Genomic DNA, 21442 nt, shown 5'->3' with positions numbered 1-21442 from the left:
CGTATCTGATATCCATATTTTTTTATTCATCAATATTCAATTCTGCTGCAACTGCTGAATTAAGATTAACGAACGAAATATTTTCCCCAACCACTATGCCATCACTTCTGTATCGCTTGTATCTAACATCACTTTCCCATATTCCTGAATGCCTTAACAAGATCGAAATATTCATTACAAATCATCACCAAAAAATGCGCTGCAATTTTTTTTGAATCAGCCTTCCAGAGCTTTTCTCAAAACAGGAAGAGAGAATTTCAAAATTTGAAATTTGAAATTTTAGTTCAGTAATCGTTTTATGAATGACTGATTTGTAGATGAAAGAAACGTATGCGTGAATTATGGCAGTCAATTTTTATTTCTGTTTTAAATTCCTTATTTAACGCACTAAACTGATAAAATTCCTTTTTTAACGCACTGAACTGCTAATTACAGCTTCTAAATTAAAGTATCCGTCCGCATATTAAAGTATCCGCAAGACAATAAAATAAAGGGAATTTTGTAATTTATGAAAGAGTAGGGATAGGAAGTAATTTGTTTACTATACCATGTGCTTTGTATAATTTTTACTAAAAAAAATCATTTTTTTTTATAAAAAAGGAAATGATTTCCTATAATTGATTCACTTCACATAAAGGTCATCAGTAATTTTAGATTCAAGTCTTGAATATGGAGAAAATCTTATTGGGAGCGCCAACTCCGAATAGACCATCTAAATTTAGTTGAGTATTCAATATGAATTTCGAACACCGATCGAAAACTAAAAATAAATAAATTGAAAAGTTAGAAACCACTTTCAGGTAGGTACGTTACTCATCGCTTATCACATGACTAAATATCTATTTGTGAAATGAATTTTCCATCAAACAATAACAAGGAGGATAATTATGTAAATGAAGAAAAATGGAATATCCACCAATAAACCCTTTAATCCAATTTTGTCATGTTCCACAAATGGGAGGGAGACAACAAAAACCTGAAAATAAAAAAAAATAAAAAAAATAGCAACTGAAAATGAGAAAAAAAAGAAAGAAAAATATATTTCTTCACATCATTTCAACTTTTCAAGTAAGCACAGAGTCGCTAAACGAAAGGCTCTTTCTTCTTCGGACAAAGCTATAAAAAATCGATAGGAAGAGCCAGTAGCAAAGTCAATCTATCATTTTCTGACCTAATTTTTCTCTCAAATTCCGCCGCACTGAAGATATCGATATCTTCTCTCACTGTCACTTCTCTGTATCGGTAAATTCAAATTTCTCTTCAACTCTTCTTTGTTGAGTATGTGTATTGAAGCGGAATGTTGATTAATTGCGAAATCTATTTTCAGTTTGTTATGGTGATTTTAGCTGATTATTTGCGGTAGGGTGAATTGATTTTGTAAAATTTGTTATTGATTGGAATAGAAACTTGTTTTGTTTGTTTTGTTAGGTGATTTGAGGTAATGAGAATTACGGTTTGGTGTTTTTTTGACGTTTAGTGAATTAGAGGAGAGGAGGATGGGATTTGCTTACTATTTATGGCAGCCGAATGCTTCGCATTGTGGTGAAGCTTTGAACTACAGTAGGAAAAGCAGCTGTGATGTAGGATTGAAGCATAAATTGCTTGGAAATGCTAGGGTTATATGTAGGAATCGGCCTGGGAGAAGGTTGAAACGGATTGTGGGATGTAGTAATAATAGTTTAGCATATTCGAGGATACGATTGAGTTGTGCTTTGTGGAAATTTGATTCGAGTGGGAATTTGGCGGGTGTGAAGGCTTCTAGGGGAGTAAAGTTGCCTCGGTGTCAGGAGAATGATTCACTTGCTTTTATTGATGGTAATGGTAGAAATGTGGAGTCTAGTGAGAGTGCTGAGGAGGGATCATTGAGTGTTAGTGCTAATGGCATCGCTGAAATTAGTAGCGCTAAGGAGTTGGAGGAAGACAAAGGAGAAGAAAAGGAAGGGGATAATTTGGATGAACTAAGGGAGCTGTTGCAGAAGGCACTCAAGGATCTGGAAGTTTCACAGCTGAACAGCACAATGTTTGAGGAAAAAGCGCAGAAGATATCAGAAGCTGCTATAGCATTAAAGGATGAAGCTGCTAATGCATGGGATGATGTGAACAAACAACTTGACAGTATTGAAGAGATTGTAGTTGAAGAGATGATCGCTAAAGAAGCAGTTCAAAAAGCAACAATGGCCCTTTCTTTGGCTGAGGCAAGGCTTCTAGTTGCTCTCGATTCAATACAAACTGCAAAACAAGGACGTATGTCTTCAAAAACTTCTGAAGAAAGCAAAGGGGAAGAATCAACTTCATTGATGGAGGAAGAGACAACACTTTCAGCTGCTCAGGAAGATATGGAGGAGTGTCGGAGCCGGTTGGAAAATTGTGAGGCTATATTGAGGCGGCTGCAGAACAAAAAAGAAGAGCTGCAAAAAGAGGCTGACAGGTTGAATGATCTAGCTGAGGAAGCACAAATCAATGTTTTAAAAGCCGAGGAAGATGTTTCAAACATAATGCTTTTAGCCGAACAAGCTGTTGCTTATGAGCTCGAGGCTACTCAACGGGTGAATGATGCGGAGATTGCTTTGCAGAAAGTCGAGAAGAACCTAGCTGTATCACCTCTTGACACTGCAGAAACTTCAGTCGTACAGAATGGATCATCAGCTCTAGGCCAAGTGTCGGTCGATGGGACCCTTTTTGAGGATGAGGTATTCCCTAGAAATTCAGTTGAGAGTGTTATTGATAAAGATCGGGAGGTACAACTGGAGGATGCTTGGGTGGCCAGTGGGCCATTGTCTAATGAGAGTGACGATGAAGATAGAAAGTTAGTTCTAGACTCCTCAAAAGATTCTGATTCTGATGCAGAAAAACCAAAAAGTGTTCAAACTGCGAGGCAGGAGGTCAACAAGGAATCAGCTAGGGACAGTTCACCGCTTAGTGCTCCCAAAGCATTATTGAAGAAATCATCTCGTTTCTTGCCTGCATCTTTCTTCTCATTTCCCTCAGATGGTGAAGAGTTCACACCTGCTTCAGTTTTCCAGAGTCTCATTGAGTCGGCAAGGAATCAATTGCCCAAGCTGGTGGTTGGCTCATTACTGATGGGAGCAGGGTACAACTACTATAACACTATCCATTCTTTGTTTTTTTTAGAAGATGAAACTAATCTCAGTAGCTGCATGTATAAGTGCCTCGTTAGGATACAATCTTTGTATCATTAGATTGATATAGCTTGTTGTGGTTATGGCATTTGATATGCTTCTGACATCTGTCACAGAATTGCCTTTTACCTCAATCGATCAGAGCGAATTTTTCAGTCATTTCAGCAGCCAGACATAATTACCACAAGCATTGATGAGGTCTCGACAAATGCAAGACCTCTGGTTCGACAAATAAGAAAACTGCCCAAGAAACTTAAGACACTAATGGAGATGCTTCCTCATCAAGAGGCATGCCTCTTAAACTCCCACTAGTTTAATGCCTGCCATCACCATTTTGTTAGGATGGGGCTTTACTTTTACTTGCTAATGGTGTTGATTCTCATTTCAGATAAATGAGGAAGAAGCTTCTCTTTTTGACATGCTATGGCTATTGCTTGCAAGTGTTATCTTTGTGCCCATCTTCCAGAAAATTCCAGGAGGTAATTGAATTTTGCTACCTTCTTTATTGCATGAGGACAGTGACTTGTGGCTTATTATGTATGATAATTTCACCAAACTTGTTCTTGATGTAAAGGTTTCCTGCTAGGTCTTTCCTTGAACATGTTCTAAAGGTTGAAACATGATCTTTGCTTATTGGACACTAAGTTTTTTGTGACCTTGATGTATATCACAGATATTGTGCCCTTTGCTCCTCCGTGATAGACCGTAGATGTACTCGTGTTTCCTATTAATGGTTCATCTTCTCTGTGCTGTAATGTATAGGAAGTCCTGTCCTTGGGTATTTGGCTGCTGGAATCTTGATTGGACCTTATGGTCTTTCTATCATACGTCATGTACATGGCACCAAGGCTATAGCTGAATTTGGAGTTGTCTTCCTGCTATTTAACATTGGCTTAGAGGTAGACTCTAGGAAAATTGACTAGTTTATTTCTTTCTGAATGTGTTACAAATACTGCCTTAATAACTTCTGTTTGTATTCTCTTCGACAGCTATCTGTTGAGAGACTAAGTTCTATGAAGAAATACGTTTTTGGATTGGGCAGTGCTCAGGTAATTGCAAAAGTTTGAGCACTTGGTATTATTAACCCACCACCATATTGCTTACTAGAGGGTCTCAACGAATTAGCTTTTCACACTAATTAGTAATTTCAATAAATGAACGCAGGTCTTAGTGACAGCTGTGGTGGTCGGGTTAGTTGCTAATTTGGTTGCCGGGCAGGCTGGACCTGCTGCAATTGTGATTGGGAATGGGCTTGCCTTATCTTCCACTGCTGTCGTCCTCCAGGTCAATCCTTCTATATCTTTAGCAGGTCTTCCTTGCTAGATGAATGATGGGCAAGATTTGGCACTTAAGTGGTTTTGTATACTCATTAAATACGTTGATTTGGTGACCAGTTCAACACTCTAATCAAAGTTAATGATTAAAAAGGGAACATTATTATGATATGTTCCCCAAAATCCAGAAGCAGTAATTCTTGATAATGGCTTATGCTGAGATATCAAATCAGCATTGGAGTTTTCCTTATATTTTCTTTGTTGATTCAACATGTTTTCTACAATCCAAGGCATTGTAGTTTATCTATATATGGTTTGTCTGTGTGCCTGTGACTCTTACTCATTGTAAATGAAACTTTAGTAACTAATGATTATGTTGCCTATCTGCAGGTATTGCAGGAGCGTGGTGAGAGCACATCACGACATGGACGAGCTACATTTTCCGTATTACTCTTTCAGGTATCCGCATATAGACAGTACAAAGCTGTCACATCTTTCTCATGAGATGGGTGTTGAAACTTATAATATTATGTGTATCTAGGCATACACACAACTCACATATATGTACTTTCCATCACCGTATAGGTGCTGTTATGCACTTGAAATGATATACTTGTGCTGTGACACTTTTAGAATTTTCTTTGTGATATGATTTAACAATTTTTTCCTTTTATCCCTCAGGATCTGGCGGTAGTTGTTCTACTCATACTGATACCACTAATTTCACCAAATTCATCAAAAGGAGGGGTATAGACTCTTTTACATTACCATCTGTCTTCTGAAAAATAATTTGAAATTTTGTTGTTTTGAACTTTTTATAATTACGATTCCAGCTATATGAGGTTCTGGACCTCAAATCACATGCAAAAACAACATTCTTTCCTTTCGATAGATGTGAGTACACAATGTTGCCATTTTCCAAATTGCCTTGTTATAACAGAACTTTCTTATTAGATTGGTTTCCGAGCAATAGCTGAGGCCCTTGGTTTGGCTGCTGTAAAGGCAATTGTAGCCATCACTGCCATTATTGCCGGAGGACGTCTGGTAAGCTGTTTGTTCGTGTAGAATCTCTTCCAATATTATAAATGCTTCAGATTAGTAGTATATAGTTTTTAAGTCCAAACTACATCTCTTATGACATTTGACCGTGGTCTTTCATTTTCTATTGCCTATAGATTATTAAAATTAATTTTTTGATTTTTGACTGTTACAAAAGATAATTAGGGTGTTAAATCCAGTTTTCATTTTTTGCAAGTCTTGTAAGATATTTTTCTGTTAAATCCAAGGACTCTATGTATACCGGTTAGAAAAGAGTAAACAGTAAATCTGTCCGGCTATTAGTGTAAAAATCCCAATATTAATTAGGGTACTAATTACACTTTTCATTTTACAAGTCTCGTAAGATATTTTGCTGTTAAATCCGAGGACACTAATATGTTCGTTCTCTGTTCTGATTTTAGCTGTTGCGGCCTATTTATAAGCAGATTGCAGAGAACCAAAATGCAGAAATATTTTCGGCAAATACGCTCCTTGTTATCCTAGGGACTAGTCTTCTGACTGCCAGGGTACTTACAAAATTCTTACGGGTCCATCTATACTGGCCAAGTTTGTTAGAACCGTTATTTTGTGGAGGCTATGATGTGTTAACTGATGTGAATTAATGCAGGCTGGCCTTTCAATGGCTTTGGGTGCATTTTTAGCTGGTCTGCTTCTGGCAGAAACTGAATTTTCGTTGCAAGTTGAATCAGATATTGCTCCATATCGTGGACTCCTGCTGGGTCTCTTTTTCATGACGGTAGGTGATAATGATCTTGTTTGGTGTACAATGTGAATGCAGTTTTGTAATCCTACAACTAGTCATTCGGAGTTAAGGTAGGATAGGTCTTGGTAAGGTTCTATTTACATTTTAAAATTCTTGCTCTAGTGTTCTCGCCAGCTTGTAGAGCTTAACTGTCTCTCCTGAGTTATTCTCATTGAATGACTGTACTTCTGAGTTCTGTAATACCACTTCAGCTGTGTAGCAAACAAAATTTTATCTATTTTAATCAACTTTTATCAAGGATGAAATGAGAGTTGTCCACGAATATATTTATTATGACTATGGGTGCTTTGCGTCTTTACAACTGAACAAGTATTATCGGGCTTGCAGGTTGGAATGTCCATTGATCCCAAGCTTCTTCTTTCAAACTTTCCAGTGATTATGGGCTCATTGGGACTTCTATTAGGTGGCAAGACTATCTTGGTTGCATTAATTGGTAAACTGTTTGGTATTTCAATTGTATCGGCAGTAAGAGTTGGTCTCCTACTTGCTCCGGGTGGAGAGTTTGCCTTTGTAGCCTTTGGTGAAGCTGTCAATCAGGTTTATTTCTTTGATAGCTTTAACCTTTCACAAGCAATTCATATCCGTTAATAAAATTCTTTTATTCCATTTTTTCTCCCTCTCTTGCGATGCTGTTTAAACATCTTCTGTTCCTTTGTCAAGGAATTGTGGACCTTTTCTACAAATGACCTGTGTACTGAAATCAAATGTTGAGCTTGTCTGATCCTGTTGTTGGGAAAGTGGAGACTAATTACCATCAATCCTTCCAGTTTCTATCTACGTCGGCCATCTTATATCTACTTACATTTCTCTTATTTCATGAGGCTTGTTCGCCCTTATCTACCCTTAAATAGATTTGAAGCTGCAACTTATCTGGACAGTACAATGCTAAGATCTATGAGGAATTTTGCCCCATGACAAAAATATATCTTCTTAGAATAAGTGTATTAGCTTATTTAATGATTCCTCATTGGTTTTACCTTTTTTTTTCCAGGGAATAATGTCTCCTGAATTGTCATCTCTGCTGTTTCTTGTGGTTGGAATTTCAATGGCCCTCACACCATATCTAGCTGCTGGAGGTCAATTAATAGCATCTCGTTTTGAGCTGCAAGATGTGCGAAGTTTATTGCCTGATGAAAGTGAGGTACTGCCTCCTACTTTTGGTGGCACTAGTTTTCTTCTTTGGCTTTTAGCAAGGATGAAACTAATGAACCGTGTACATATTTGCAAATTCTTATATTTTGACCCCTAAAGACAGATCACACTAAAGCCTCTTTTTTTCGTTTCTACAATTTTCGAACATTTAGTATATTCTACTTGATTACATCTTACTTCAAGCAAAATATAGCTGCCAAAAGTAGGTGCATGTCACATAATTATTTGTTGTGGTGCTAGATTTGTGAGTAGATCACAGAAAAATACAGTTAGACCTGTACTTCAGGTTCAGGACCTTGCAAGCTTACACAAAATAGTTTGGTTTCAGGTTGTCAATAGTTACAGGGTATAAATTAAAGGGCCAAAGTTAAGGGGCATAGTACTGTTGTTAAGAAAACCATAAAGTAGTTCTGGAGACGAGGAAAGCTGGAATTTTGGTGCTAGAAAACATTTCCTTTTACTCCCCTTCCCTTTCACAAATTTCTTCATCCCTGGCTGTCCTTCCCTTTCTCAAATTTCTTCATCCCTAGCTGCTTTCTCCTTTCAATGCCTTTCTTTTATCCTGGTTCATCTCTCAAGTTTTGTGCTGTACTTTGTTGTTGCTACCTAAGTTTTGTGCCTCAGTGTTGTGGCACTAAGCCTTCTGAACCCTTGTAGTTTCTCTGCCTTTTTACTTTTGGCACAATTTTATTTTTTGCAAGGAAGTATTCTTGCCTTGAAAAGTAATTATCTATGGAATTATAGATCCATCTCATCTCTGATTAGATTTCCTCTGAACCTAATGCCTCACTTGATTTTCCTTCTGAGCTTATTTAACTCATTGCTGCTTTGCTCTATATAAGATGTTATCGTTAACGTTAGCATTTATTATGAAGATCATTGGTATGAGAAGTAACAGATGTTCAGTTACCAAAGTTCATTACTTGAAGGACTACAACATGTAATGATATCTTTCTGGATTATTACCTGCATAAATGTAAAGAAGATTTCACTGACTTCAATCGGTTGCTTAAAATAATATAAATTAATAGTTCCTTTTTTCTTTTCCAGACAGATGATTTGCAAGATCATATCATTATTTGTGGATTTGGTCGCGTTGGCCAGGTTTTACCCCCTGCTTTCATGAATTAGTTAATTGATCATTTGACGAATCATTGTCAAACTTTGGAAAAATGAAGCTATCCATCCCATCTTCTGTCTGTTGAGTTAGTTTTCATCTTAACAGATCATTGCCCAACTTCTCTCCGAGCGACTGATTCCGTTTGTTGCGCTTGATGTGCGAAGGTATGATTCTCTTTTTGCTCACATTCAACTGGTTTCAGCTCCTGTGGGTTCAGTGAAGGTTAGAATTTTATATATTTTTCACAACTTATCTCTCAACAGCACCTCCACTATCAACTACTCTTAAAAGCCACCAACCTTTATATCTAACCAGATGCAAGAAAATGGTTTTCCTTTATAAGATATGATACTGTAGAGAATGTTTTACCCCTGAGGAAACAGAGCCAATGAGTAACTATTATCAAGTTTCATCACTTCCCAATGGTTTGTGATATTCTCATTATATATGAGTTGTAGTATTTTTTTGCAAGTTTTTTATGATATAGCATCTCAGTGCAATGTGGAAATAGAAACTGAACAACTGAAAATCAGAAGATGCCAATTTTTTTTAGAATCGTTATTTAAAGATATTTATTCTTTGCAATTTGTTATTCCCTCCAGCTTATATGACAATCTTACTATTTTGGGACATCCCAAATTGTTTGATAAGTTCCGTTGTTACTCTATACAACTTTCAGGAATTCAAATACTTTTACTAGTTAAATTTTAAACCTTGATGTAATATTTTTTCAATCAAACCAATTTTCTGCCCACTTAATTGACTATTTTGTTAAAATACTCAAGTAAAAATGACATCTTACCTCTACCCCACAAAGGTAGGGTTTGCGTACATCCTACCCTCCCTAGGCTCCACTTGTGGGATTACATCGGGTATGTTGTTGTTCCTCAAGTAAAAATGACATCTTAAAGATTCAAACTTGGTGTCCTATCAAACATCATTATACAAAATGAGGTAGAAGGAAGTTTTATTAGGTAGTATAATAATTCAGTCATGAAAGCTAGCAATGAAATTGACTTATATAGTTTGTTAATTGTGAGTCATCAGTCATCATCCGCTTTTAGGATTTTAAAGTAAAAGTTTATTTTTCTGTATCTATATACATGTTCACATTCATGCATGCATCAAAGGAATAACAATGAAAGAGAAGAGGACGATGGCTTCCCAAAAGAGTGCCGCAGTGCCAAGCCGGAGAATTGAGGAAATTGAACCAGATTGTCTTTTAATGAAATATTAGATTATTTTTACAAATCAGATTTGAATATTTGAATGTTAATCAAAGGCCAAACAGATAGATATCCCCTTAAAACTTGTCACAAATTTTCACAAGACACCTGGAGTAAGGCTTGTAAAATTGTACCTATTGAACACCTGATCCATGTTTAAACTGTGTCCTATTAGACACATTGCTGACATGGCATGATGTGTGTAAGGCATTTTGACATGGCATGATCCATGTTTAAGAGCGTGAAAGGTATTTTGAATAAAAATAAATCTCTCTTCTTCATTCTCTTTCCCTGCCACCACCTCCTCCCCCATCCCGGCACCACCATAATGCCTTTACTCTTCCCCTTCCCCTTCTCCCTCTGCCACCACCTCCACACCAGATTTGTGTCTTCCGTTCTGCCTTCTCTCCTCACTACTGCAACCAATCCCCACCACCAGAAAGAAACTTAAAAAAGGAAAAGAAGTGTGAGAGTTAGAAGGGAGAAGAGAGATCATCAGAGTTGGTTTGAGCAATTCTGCTGTAAATTTCAACCAAAATTATCTATCATTACTTTGAATGGAAACCAATTCTAATCTAATCAGAGAGTAAAGGGGATTTGAGGCTACAAGCTGAAGATTCTAATTGAGCAAAAACAAAGCAACCAAGATACCATGGTGGCTAAAGTCAATTACCAACGAATCCTTGAATTCGTTCAATGAATTTATGAACTGCGTAAGTCTATGGGCGGATATGAAATCAAAGAAATTCATTTCCACAACTAAAACCACCATGAAAGAAGCTTTAGAAGCAACTGGCCCTGAGCAAATATAAAAGGGTATTAGAGTTTCCTTATATGTTGGAGTTTTGATTGTGATTGGATCTTGAATATCACCATATTCATCCTGGAGTACTTTTCAGTAGTTGATTATAAGAGCATCAACAAGCTGAGTTTAACTTTATTATTGTATCTAAAGAAATCTTGGGAAGGGGTGTGCAGGAGATGTTGTTCACTTATATTATCCAATTATTATCATGATGCTCGTCTTAATAAATGTTTTTTATAATAAATGCAGTGAGCGTGTTGCAGTTGGTCGTGCACTTGACCTTCCTGTATACTTTGGTGATGCTGGTAGCCGAGAGGTAAACCAAATTTCTGAACTTACATATATGGTGTGGATATTTTATTTTGACATTCTGATTCTCGATTTCTAGGTTCTTCATAAAGTTGGAGCTGAAAGAGCATGTGCTGCCGCAATAACATTAGATACTCCTGGTGCAAATTACAGAACTGTTTGGGCCTTGAACAAGTACTTTCCCAATGTGAAAACATTTGTACGTGCTCATGATGTGGATCATGGCCTTAATTTAGAGAAGGCTGGAGCAACAGCGGTATCTTTCTTATTCTAATTTCTGCTATTGATCTTTTTGTTGGAAACTTTGTTCATGTTGGTTGCACTTAGGATTCTCTGGATAACATCAGGATTCTGAGCCTTGAAATATTTATACATTTGCTGTTGTATTAACATTGTGCTACAGTGACATCTCTAGTTGTAACATATTATGCATGAAAGAGGGAATAGTTGGATAAATGATGAACAATGCAATAAATTGAGGTGGATAAATGTTTTTACAGGTTGTGCCCGAGACCTTGGAACCAAGCCTACAGTTGGCCGCTGCTGTCCTTGCACAAGTAAGTAGATTTTATAGATTGGATAGAGATCTGTTCTACTGTATACTTGAGCATTCTTGATGGGTTGTTGGATCTTCTGATGCAATAATCTAGCTGCACACTACCTTTGCATCTCGACCTCCTTGTAGTTGGCTTTTGACATTCTTTAACCATTCCTTGAGTGAAACAAATAAAATTCTGAGTATATATTATATCTTCTAGGCTAAGCTGCCAATGTCGGAGATAGCAGCAACAATCAACGAGTTTAGGTCCCGCCACCTCTCTGAGCTTACTGAGGTAAATTATACTTGCACTACTTGTCTTTGCTTTTGGAGTGTTGCTAGAGGTTGCATCCGTTTCAGATTTTGTTAGATATTTAAATACAAATACACTTGATTTTGTTTTGCAGCTATGTGAAACTAGCGGAAGTTCTCTAGGCTATGGTTTTTCTCGTGTGGTGAGTAAAGCCAAAGCTCAGCCCTCAGACTCTTCAGATGAGAACCAAGTCAGTGAAGGAACACTAGCAATATGATACCCATTAGAAGAAACAAGAATCTGCATTGCTTGGACCTACAACCAAAAACGAAGGGGAATAGAAGGGAAGATAGTCCTTATAAGTGTATAGTGTTTTTAGTTAACCCCCATTTTTAAAAGAATGTACAGAAGTATAGCAAGCAAGAAGCTATGCAGGAGAGCAATTTTCTTTTATGGCATAACCACTAGGTGATAGACCTTTTAATTGCTTTGGTTCGAAAAGTTTTTGTTTTTGCATTTCAGGATATAAGGTCATCCAGGTAGTTTGCATCGATATAGTTGAATGTATGCAAAAGCTACGTGGAATATTCTTGCATATCAAAAAGAAAGGATATGCCTTTCTGGAATATATTTTTTTTCAAGTATTTTGATGGTAACCACTGAAAATTTAAGTCCAAAATAATTCTGGAGGAGATTAGCCTTTAGATTTCTTTTTTTAACTAGGGAGTATACTTTGTTCTGCTTTGTGCTTTGAATTTTTTTTTACCTTATAGATGTAGTAGTTTCCAAAACCTGAATTTTATCATAGGTTTTTCTTCGGTAATCAGATTATAAAGTTAAAGTTATTTTTAACTTATTTCAAGTTATTTAACCTTGTCAAACATTTCCAAAAGCTAAAATTAACTAAATTATTCATAAGCAAAAAGATCAAAGTTAATTGTACTTAATAAAAAATGATTGGAACTGAATTAAAATTTAGCTATAACCGAGGGACCAACAGTACAATTAAGCCAAATCTGAAAAGTAACTTCTTTTTCTGATTAAAATTAAAATCAAATGGTCCAAAACCCTACGGCAAAAAATCTAAAACCCCAAACACAAAAAACGGTGCAAGCATAGGGCTGAGACTTAGAGCTCAACTTCATCTTCTTTGTCGGAAAATGGCGTCATCTCCGATAACAATGATGAAGATGAAGTTAAACAACTGCTCACCGCCGTCAACCGCCGCCGCAGCTCGGTTTTTACCACTTCTTGGCCCCCACCAAATTCGCTTCCGTTCCTCTCTGGCTCCCTTTCACAACCCATCTTTTCCCAGAACCATCATCACTCGTCCAACGTTTTCCTCTTCCTCCATCATTACTGGTAAATTCTTTTACTTTGCAATTCCCAAGCTTTTAAGTTGCTTTGTAAGTATATCTTTGTTTGGAATATGGATTTGTAAAAAGGGTAAAGGTAGCATTTTTTTTTGGCGAATGAACTAGATATTGAGGAATTGACAATATATAAAATCTATGTTTTCAGTGAATTTATAATATTGGCAAGCTGTTTTAGGCGTGATGTTAAGAATCTTAAGCTAGAAGATGACCAAACAAGGATTCAGAGATCTAAAATGGGATTAATTGATGGTATAGGCATTAAAAGTTCAGACCTTTACTAAATAAGCCATCTCTGTAAGCTGTTTAATTGGTCAGAGAGATATGTCTACAATTTTTTAAACTTCAGTATTCTTAGGTAAGTTGGTTGAGAATTTCGTGCACTTGAAGTGTTTGGTCCTTGGCTCATAGTTGGGCCTTTTTCCTTTTAACGCCATTGTTTTACTCTGGATTTTTTCTTGCATGTTCCCCAACTGTCTGGTTTCGTGGCATTGTTGGTTTGGTTTGACGGACCTACCTTTTAAAGATTTTTGAATTATTTGCATTGCTGTGCAGCTGCAATGGCTAGTGAGGCATCGGTAAAAGTGATTGATGGGAAAAAAGTTGCAAAAGATGTCAGAGATGAAATAAATGCCGAAATAACTAGGATGAAAGATTCGATTGGTGTTGTTCCTGGCCTGGCAGTTATACTTGTTGGGGATAGGAAAGATTCTGCAACTTATGTTCGCAACAAGAAAAAAGCTTGTGAAGCTGCTGGGATCAAATCCTATGAAGTGTGTTTGCCTGAGAACTCAACAGAAGAAGAAGTTCTCAAGTATATTTCAGACTTCAATGATGATCCTATGGTTCATGGAATTCTTGTTCAGCTACCATTACCTTCGGTATGCTACTAAACCTCACTGTCTTTTATTGCTGAATTTTCTTGGAGTTTAGAATTTTTGACATGCGACTTCATCTGGATTAGTTTTATCCAAGATGGATATGGATGAGTTATGTTCCCAGAATCATGTCTAAATTGTTACTGTTGGATCTCCCTTGTCATTTTTTTGTTACTGTTGTATGAATTGGATCGTAAGAGAGTAACTGCTGATCTATATCAGTTCAGTTTATCAGATAGTACACTGTGACATCATTTGTGGTTGCTAATCAACAATATACCCCGTATAGTCTCACAAGTGAAGTTTGGGGAGGGTGGAGTGTACGCAGACCTTACCCTACCGTTGTTGTATAAGAAACGTGTACGCAGACCTTACCCTACCGTTGTTGTATAGAGAGGTTGTTTCGTATAGACCCTGGCTCAAGAAATCATTTTTAAGAACATGATTTGAAAGGAATGCAAGAGTAAAAATATATGATGAGAATATTGAAGAAAGAGAAGTACTGACTCAAAAAATATTAGAGATAACCAAGTTAATCAGTATTGTTAATTGGTGCTTCATAAAACTGGTCCCCAACAGATTTGATCCTCTGTAGTAACAGTAATCAAAGTTAGTCAGATCATGTTCACGTATGATAACAGAAAATACTTTATGTTATGGATGAGTTTATAGATCAATGATGTATCTCAATGCTATTCCACTTCTGATAGAGTTGATATCTTTCTAGACCTTTATCTTCTAATTTGAATTGTGTCTTCATCAACTTTGGATCAGCATATGGATGAGGAGAAAATCCTACATGCTGTTTGCATTGAGAAGGATGTGGATGGATTCCACCCACTAAATATTGGCCAGCTTGCGATGCGAGGTAGAGAGCCCTTATTTGTCCCCTGTACACCCAAAGGATGCATTGAGCTTCTTCACCGGTACAATGTGGAAATCAAGGGGAAAAAGGCGGTTGTCATTGGCAGGAGCAATATAGTTGGAATGCCTGCTGCCTTGCTGCTGCAGGTAATAGTCTAATAAACAGTGATCTTCTTATGATAGAGCCTTTTTCTGATAGCGTTGTATTGAGCTCTTAGTCTCTTATAATTATGTGTATTACTTTTGTCCTTTCCAATGTTTCTTCCTATTCTTACGCTAGAGGGAAGATGCCACCGTCAGCATTGTTCATTCCAGAACCAAGAACCCAGAGGAGATCACAAGACAAGCAGATATCATAATAGCAGCTGTAGGGAAACCAAACATGGTTAGAGGTAGCTGGATCAAGCCTGGGGCCGTAATTATTGATGTCGGGATTAATCCTGTGGAGGTGTGAAAGCTATATACTGTTTTCTTCTAATTGTCATCCTCGTGATTATGCAGTGATTTTTGTGTCTTATTGTGCCTTTCCCAGCATGCTCTTCAAATAAATATGATAGAATTGCTAGTTCAAGGACCACTTTAAAAATGTAGTAATTATTATTTTTTGTTTAACAATATTCCCATCCATGTTGGAGGTCTCAAATTCGAAACCCCTTGCCAGCGAAAGCAAGGGGTTTGCCTTCTGGGTCGAGCTCGTCACACTGGGCTTGCCTAGTGCGGGTTACCTCTCCTATGTGGTTTGCGAGCTATTGCATAGGAGCGGGGTTTTACCCTGTGCGCACCCAAGGGGTAGCGGCTGCGGGTTTCCCTTGTCATAAAAAAAAAGAAAAAAGAAAAAACAGAAACAATTTCCCTATAGTGGAATGCATGTTTGCCTTCTGATTTACCCAAGATGAGTGCTGATTTTTGTTCTGTCCAACAGGATGCTACAAATCCTCGAGGCTATCGACTAGTTGGAGATGTTTGTTATGAGGAGGCCATCAAGGTTGCTTCAGCTATTACTCCTGTTCCTGGAGGAGTTGGGCCCATGACTATAGCAATGCTTCTCTCCAATACTTTGTTATCAGCAAAGCGAATCAACAACTTCAAGTGAGATTTTGAAGTTCAGTAGTCTAACCAGGTGGGCCATATTGTTGAGCTTCCCAGCTGTCTTTCCTGTCTCTTAGTCAGCATGTATCTGCCTTTATGAGCTTGTAGCATGAAAACTAACTTTAGGGAACAAAGCATCTAAACGATCTTCAACTCGAGGGACAATGATAAGCTACCTAAAAGGTGCAGTCAAAGCTGGATACCATGACATACTTTATAGAGTTTGGTAGGGAATAAGGGTCTGATGGCGGAAATCAAGTCTTAGGTGAAACAAGCTCGCCCACTATGGTTTGATTGCACATTTTAAACCCTTTTTTCCTTTCGGAATGTTGTCTTCAGTTGTTGAGTGGTCTGACTGAAGCTCTTGTACTCAGAACAATTGTATATGTGCTATTAGCTGTATGGTTTGTCCAACATATATGCAGATTCATATCATTTGAGTAACATGATGCTGGTAAAAATGCCTCTTTGAACTCTCAAGAATATAGCACTATGACTAATTTTACATCCATGCATTTGCAGTGCCTTTATTCCTTCAATAAAATAAAATGTTCTACTGATATAAAATATGGATATTCATTGTTATTTTTTACCCATCTTTTCACCTCTGATCAGATTTTTTTTTCTTTCCAAATTGACATAGTCGTTCCTTATTGTGTATTTCTTACGTCCTTTAAAAGGAAAAATAATAATGAAAGGAGTGCTGCTGATTCAAAAGTTTGTTTTCTGGTTATAGTGAATTTGCTATTTTTAAATAATACATACAAATGTCATTTGTTTCCTTGATCAGCTCCAAAACTCATGACATTACCAATTCAAAAAGTCATTTCAAACATCCTAGGCCAAAAGTTTGATAGATGCTTTCTATTATATCTCGATCATATTGATTGTGCTCCCTCTGTCTCAAATTGTATGGAGATTTCTAAGACGCTTAAGTCATCCATAGTCCCTTAAAGTTATTTTGTGTAATTTGCTTAGACACTTCAACTCAGCATTGTACCTATTATAGACACTCCAATATCAACATATACATACATATCAAACACTAACACACAATTAATCCATAAATTTAGAATTTAGTTAATTTTTAAAAAGAAATTTAGAATTATAAATTCAAGTTTTTGATTTTATAACTTTTAAAAGAACTTTGTCTAATATTTTAGGAGAGTTAATTAAACTATTCAAATCTTTTATTAAAAATATAAATATAAATAAAGTTCTTAACAATAAGATCTATGACAATGTATTATAAACACATAGCTAAAATCCTCTTTACTTAAAATAACCTTTGTCAAACTCTCTGTTATAGCTGTTTGTATTTAAAACGATTCTCTGTTAATTCAATTATATTTATTTATATATATTTTTTTAAATTCTCTGTTAAAAATTCTAAAGAATTCTCTGTTAAAAGGACTTTGTTTTTTAGAACAATTCTGATAGAAGTTTAAACTATTTTATTTTTTGCAATTTGCTTCACAACTCACGATGCAACATTTGTAACTGAAAATATCTTGTAATATGCAAAATCTCACAAATTCATTTAAAATGAAAGAAAAAAATCAAAACTATATTTTTCATTCCTGCAATATTGAGATTCGGACATCAATACTTTTTTTTAATCAAAGACACCATACTCAATAGTATTACATCGCTGATACTCACTAGTGAAAGTTGGTATTGATATTATGATAATGAATTATTTATTAAATTAAACTAATAAAGTTATGTATTTTTTTTGAAATTTTACTGGATATATTATTATTGTTGTACTTCTTCAATTTTCATTTATTTAATATTAATAAATATACATTTATCAAATTGTGTATTGTATAAAATAAGTATAGAGTAAAATTTATGAAGTATAAGAATAAAAACACTTGAAGTATGTTTCTTTGGTTGAATTTTGTAAAAAATTCGTATGTTTTGTGTTTACTGATAATAGTTGCGGCTTTGACCAATTCACCTGGATGAGTTTTTGGTTATTGAAGTGCACAGTTAAATATATAACCCTTACTTAAGGTATATATATATAAATTTTTTTGAAAAGTTACCGGATGCACGTGCACCCTCATAGATCAATGTGGATCCGCCTCTGCTTACGCTACCATTGCTAGGACTTTTCTCTTGGTCTGTTTTCTTATTTTACTCCCTTCATCTCTATTTGAGTATTTTAGTTTGAATGGACACGAAATTTAAGAAATAAATGAAGACTTTTGAATCTTGTGATTTTAATTATACTTGTCAGTAGAATGTTGAAATTGAAAAACTTACCAAATATAAGATAATGCACTTTTTCTGGGATATACCAAAAAAAAAAGAAGGTAAGACACTTGGGACAGAAGGTGTAATTGCTTGGAAAGAAAAAGAGTAGGTCTATAAGTTGAAGAACATTGTGTAGAAGATCCATAAATTTATGGGAACAAAGGTGTATTTTAACGGCATTTTTTAGTAAGCATATCAAATGCAGATTTGAGTAGTTTCAAACTTTTAATCATACTTCTATTTCACGGGCAAAGCATGTATAAGCCTAAAGATGATAAAGCTAAATTACATTAAACTGAAAAATGCAGCTATGTAGATGCGGTAAAATTGCGGAAAAAATCTGAACTTTGGGTGGTTACTCAACTTAGAATAGTTCACTTAAAAAGTTACTCAACTTTGTTGGATAGTCTACTTAGAAAGTCACTCAGCTATTGATATTTCACTTAGAAAGTCACTCAATCAATTTAAATAATTTTCACTAAATTTTGTTAAAATAAAAAAATTCTTTTAAGCTAAATTTTTAATTAAAAACAATAAAATACCCATTTTAAGTATTTTGTTGATCCGCTTAGCTAAAATTATGATCAAATATATATTCACCTAGATCCTTTTATTTTAGGGAATTTTAGGTAATAACTCATGATACTTAGACATATTATTACTTTTTTACGGAGAAAATGGTCTAAAACCCCCTCAATCTATACCCGAAATCTCAACTACACACTTATTTATTACGAGAGTCCTATTACCCCCTTACACTATTTTAACGTAGAATTATTTGCTCCCTAAATAATGAGGTGGCAAAGAAAGTGTAGTTGAGAGGTAAAAATAATAATTAAAACTTTAATTTTAAAAGTATTTCTTATATTTCATATTATAATTTTTTTATTCTTCAAAAATCTTCAAGTTTCCTTTAATTTTTTTTAATCGTCTTTCTTCTCCTCTTCATCAAAGAAACATCGGCTGCTTTTTATCGTCTTTGTTCTTCTCTTCGTCAAAGCAACATCGATTGCTTTTTATCGTCTTTGTTCTTCTCTTCGTCAAAGCAACATCGGCGGCGGCTCTACTCTACCACTAGGTCGTCGCCCTCACCAACCGTTCATTATTAAGTTAACTTTTATTCTCAAATCACAAATTTCTCACAATAAATTCACTTCTAATCAGTGGGAAAAATTGATAATAACTCAAAATCAAAATTGAAAGTCAACGGCGGCGGCTTTGCTCCGCCACCAGGTCGCCGCCCTCACTAACCTCTCATCATTAATTAAGGTAACTTTCAGTCTCAAATCACAAATTTCTCACAGTAAATTTACTTCTCATTAGTGCGATAAAACCAAAACCAAAAGTCAAGAGGATCGAAATTTAGAGTCATTAATGGAGAAAAAATCATCAAGTAGTTGATCCATCAATGGAGTAGAATTCATCAATGAAATCATTGGGTGAAAAACCCATTAAATGGAAAACACCCAATAATCGAAATGGGTTTCTCAGCATTGTTTTATTCTAGCTTCAATAGAGAGCATCAAAAGTTTTCTAGTGTTTATAACTCCGGTGAAGCTCGAAGATGATGGTGACTATAATTGAATGTATCCTCAAATCTGAAAAATTAATTTGTCAGATCAAAATAAAAGAGTAATGGAAAAGGAAAGTGAAAGAGGGAAATATAGATGAAAAATAATTGCAGAATAAAGGATTTTTTTTTTTAAAAAAGGTAATATTACGTGGCAGGGCGCGTGCAATTCACTTTTTCATATAAATCTGGGCGTGGGATCTATATTATACTTTTAAAATGTTCAGGGGGTAATAGGACCCCCGTAAAGAATAAGTGTGTAGTTGAGAATTGGGTAAAAGATTAGGGGGGTTTTAGACCATTTTCTCCTTTTTTACTTTAAAAAAACCTATATGAAAATTTCCTTATTTTAAATCATTCTGTTTGTTCAAATTATTTCCTTATGAAAATTGATTAGGTGATTTTTTTTTAGGTAAAATATCAATAGATAAGTGACTTTCTAAGTAAACTATCATAAATTGACTGACTTTTGGGTTATGAAATAAAACTGATGAGTGACTTCCTAAGTAAATTATACTTAGTTGAGTAACTTTCTAAGTGAGCTAAATGGTGATGAGTAAGACAATTGGTTTTTGAAGTTGGTTTAAGACAATTGGTTTTTGAAATGGTTGGTTATTTTCTTCAGAGTTTCGAACCCTTTCTAATATTTGAAATTTGGTAACGCCTTGAAAATTTGATGTCTCGAGTTCCGAACTCAATTTTGATGGGATGCTCATTGATGAATCATTTTCAAGCCACTTAAAAAAAGAGCATGCACCAATTGCACAGTTAAAGAATTGTCGACTTGGGTTTGTATTGGCTCAACATAGCTAAATTACCACAACGACAAACGTAAGATTTTTTTGCATTGGATGTTTGAGACATAATAAAAAGAGATGTTTAAGTATTATAAAACAGAATAGGATGAAAAAGTTCATGAATTCTTCTTTTTAATACACTAAAAAAGTAAATGTTACCGTTGAAAAGTAGCAATTTGTACTTTGTTACCGTTGTAAAACTTGGATAATTGTGTATTGTCACTGTTGGTAAAATTATATAGATATTTAATACAATCGATATTTTTTCATGTGCTTGGTTTAGATTGTACCAACGACATCTACACTTCAACACTAATAAGGTATATACATGTTGATATCATGATCTATAAATGTTCTATACTGCACCTACTGGAGTATGACGCTTAATTATAGACTGTAGCTAGTATAATTTAAAAGGGAGAATGATTAACTAATAATAAACAATATTATTGGAATTTATTAAATTAAATAAGTTTAAACAAGTAATGTAAAGGTCCAAATACATTGGGGGTGGAGATAAATGATGTATGAGAAAGAGTTATAGTTATACAATGAACATCTTCAAACTAATGTGTGAAGAATGCACACGTATGAATGAGGAATAGTTATGTGTGGTTATACAATCAACATCTTTACAACATAAGCATGTGATCATGTATGAGTCCATATAAATTTGGGGTGACAATCAACAATGTGTGGTTGAACAAGTGACATCCTCACAACATACTTATGTTTTCTCAAACATTGTTCCAAGGATGTTGGTTGTATAACCACAATTCTTCCTCGCACATCACTAATCACCACACCCAATTTATGTGGACTCTTACATGATCATATGACTTGTTTAAATTTATTTAATTGGATAAATTTCAAATATATAATTTAGGGATAAGGGTCTGAAAAATACCCCAACTTTGGTCGGATTTGCTGTTGCGATACTAAACTTTCATAAGGACCTATTACCTCCCTA

General features: G+C 35.4%; 2 protein-coding genes across 2 annotated transcripts; both read left to right on the top strand.

Annotated features, from left to right (window-relative positions):
• Window positions 1-1008: 1008 nt before the first annotated feature.
• On the top strand, window positions 1009-12295 carry LOC102583128 (K(+) efflux antiporter 2, chloroplastic). The gene is made up of 21 exons (XM_006339472.2): window positions 1009-1242; window positions 1429-3091; window positions 3257-3428; window positions 3529-3619; window positions 3903-4039; window positions 4130-4189; window positions 4305-4424; window positions 4805-4873; window positions 5096-5161; window positions 5369-5458; window positions 5875-5979; window positions 6081-6209; window positions 6564-6773; window positions 7228-7377; window positions 8439-8492; window positions 8614-8672; window positions 10789-10855; window positions 10928-11104; window positions 11349-11405; window positions 11607-11681; window positions 11794-12295. The coding sequence occupies exons 2-21, from the start codon at window positions 1497-1499 to the stop codon at window positions 11914-11916; spliced, it is 3606 nt and encodes a 1201-aa protein (XP_006339534.1). The 5' UTR covers window positions 1009-1242; window positions 1429-1496; the 3' UTR covers window positions 11917-12295.
• A 392-nt stretch (window positions 12296-12687) lies between these two features.
• LOC102582792 (bifunctional protein FolD 4, chloroplastic) lies at window positions 12688-16352 on the top strand. Its single transcript, XM_006339471.2, has 5 exons — window positions 12688-13001; window positions 13568-13893; window positions 14665-14901; window positions 15035-15202; window positions 15677-16352. The coding sequence occupies exons 1-5, from the start codon at window positions 12800-12802 to the stop codon at window positions 15845-15847; spliced, it is 1104 nt and encodes a 367-aa protein (XP_006339533.1). The 5' UTR covers window positions 12688-12799; the 3' UTR covers window positions 15848-16352.
• Window positions 16353-21442: the final 5090 nt, after the last annotated feature.

Source organism: Solanum tuberosum, unplaced genomic scaffold, assembly GCF_000226075.1.
Source record: "Solanum tuberosum cultivar DM 1-3 516 R44 unplaced genomic scaffold, SolTub_3.0 scf00010, whole genome shotgun sequence".
Taxonomy (NCBI): domain Eukaryota; kingdom Viridiplantae; phylum Streptophyta; class Magnoliopsida; order Solanales; family Solanaceae; genus Solanum; species Solanum tuberosum.
The sequence above is the reverse complement of the archived record's forward strand: the minus strand, read 5'-3'. Positions and strand labels throughout refer to the sequence as shown.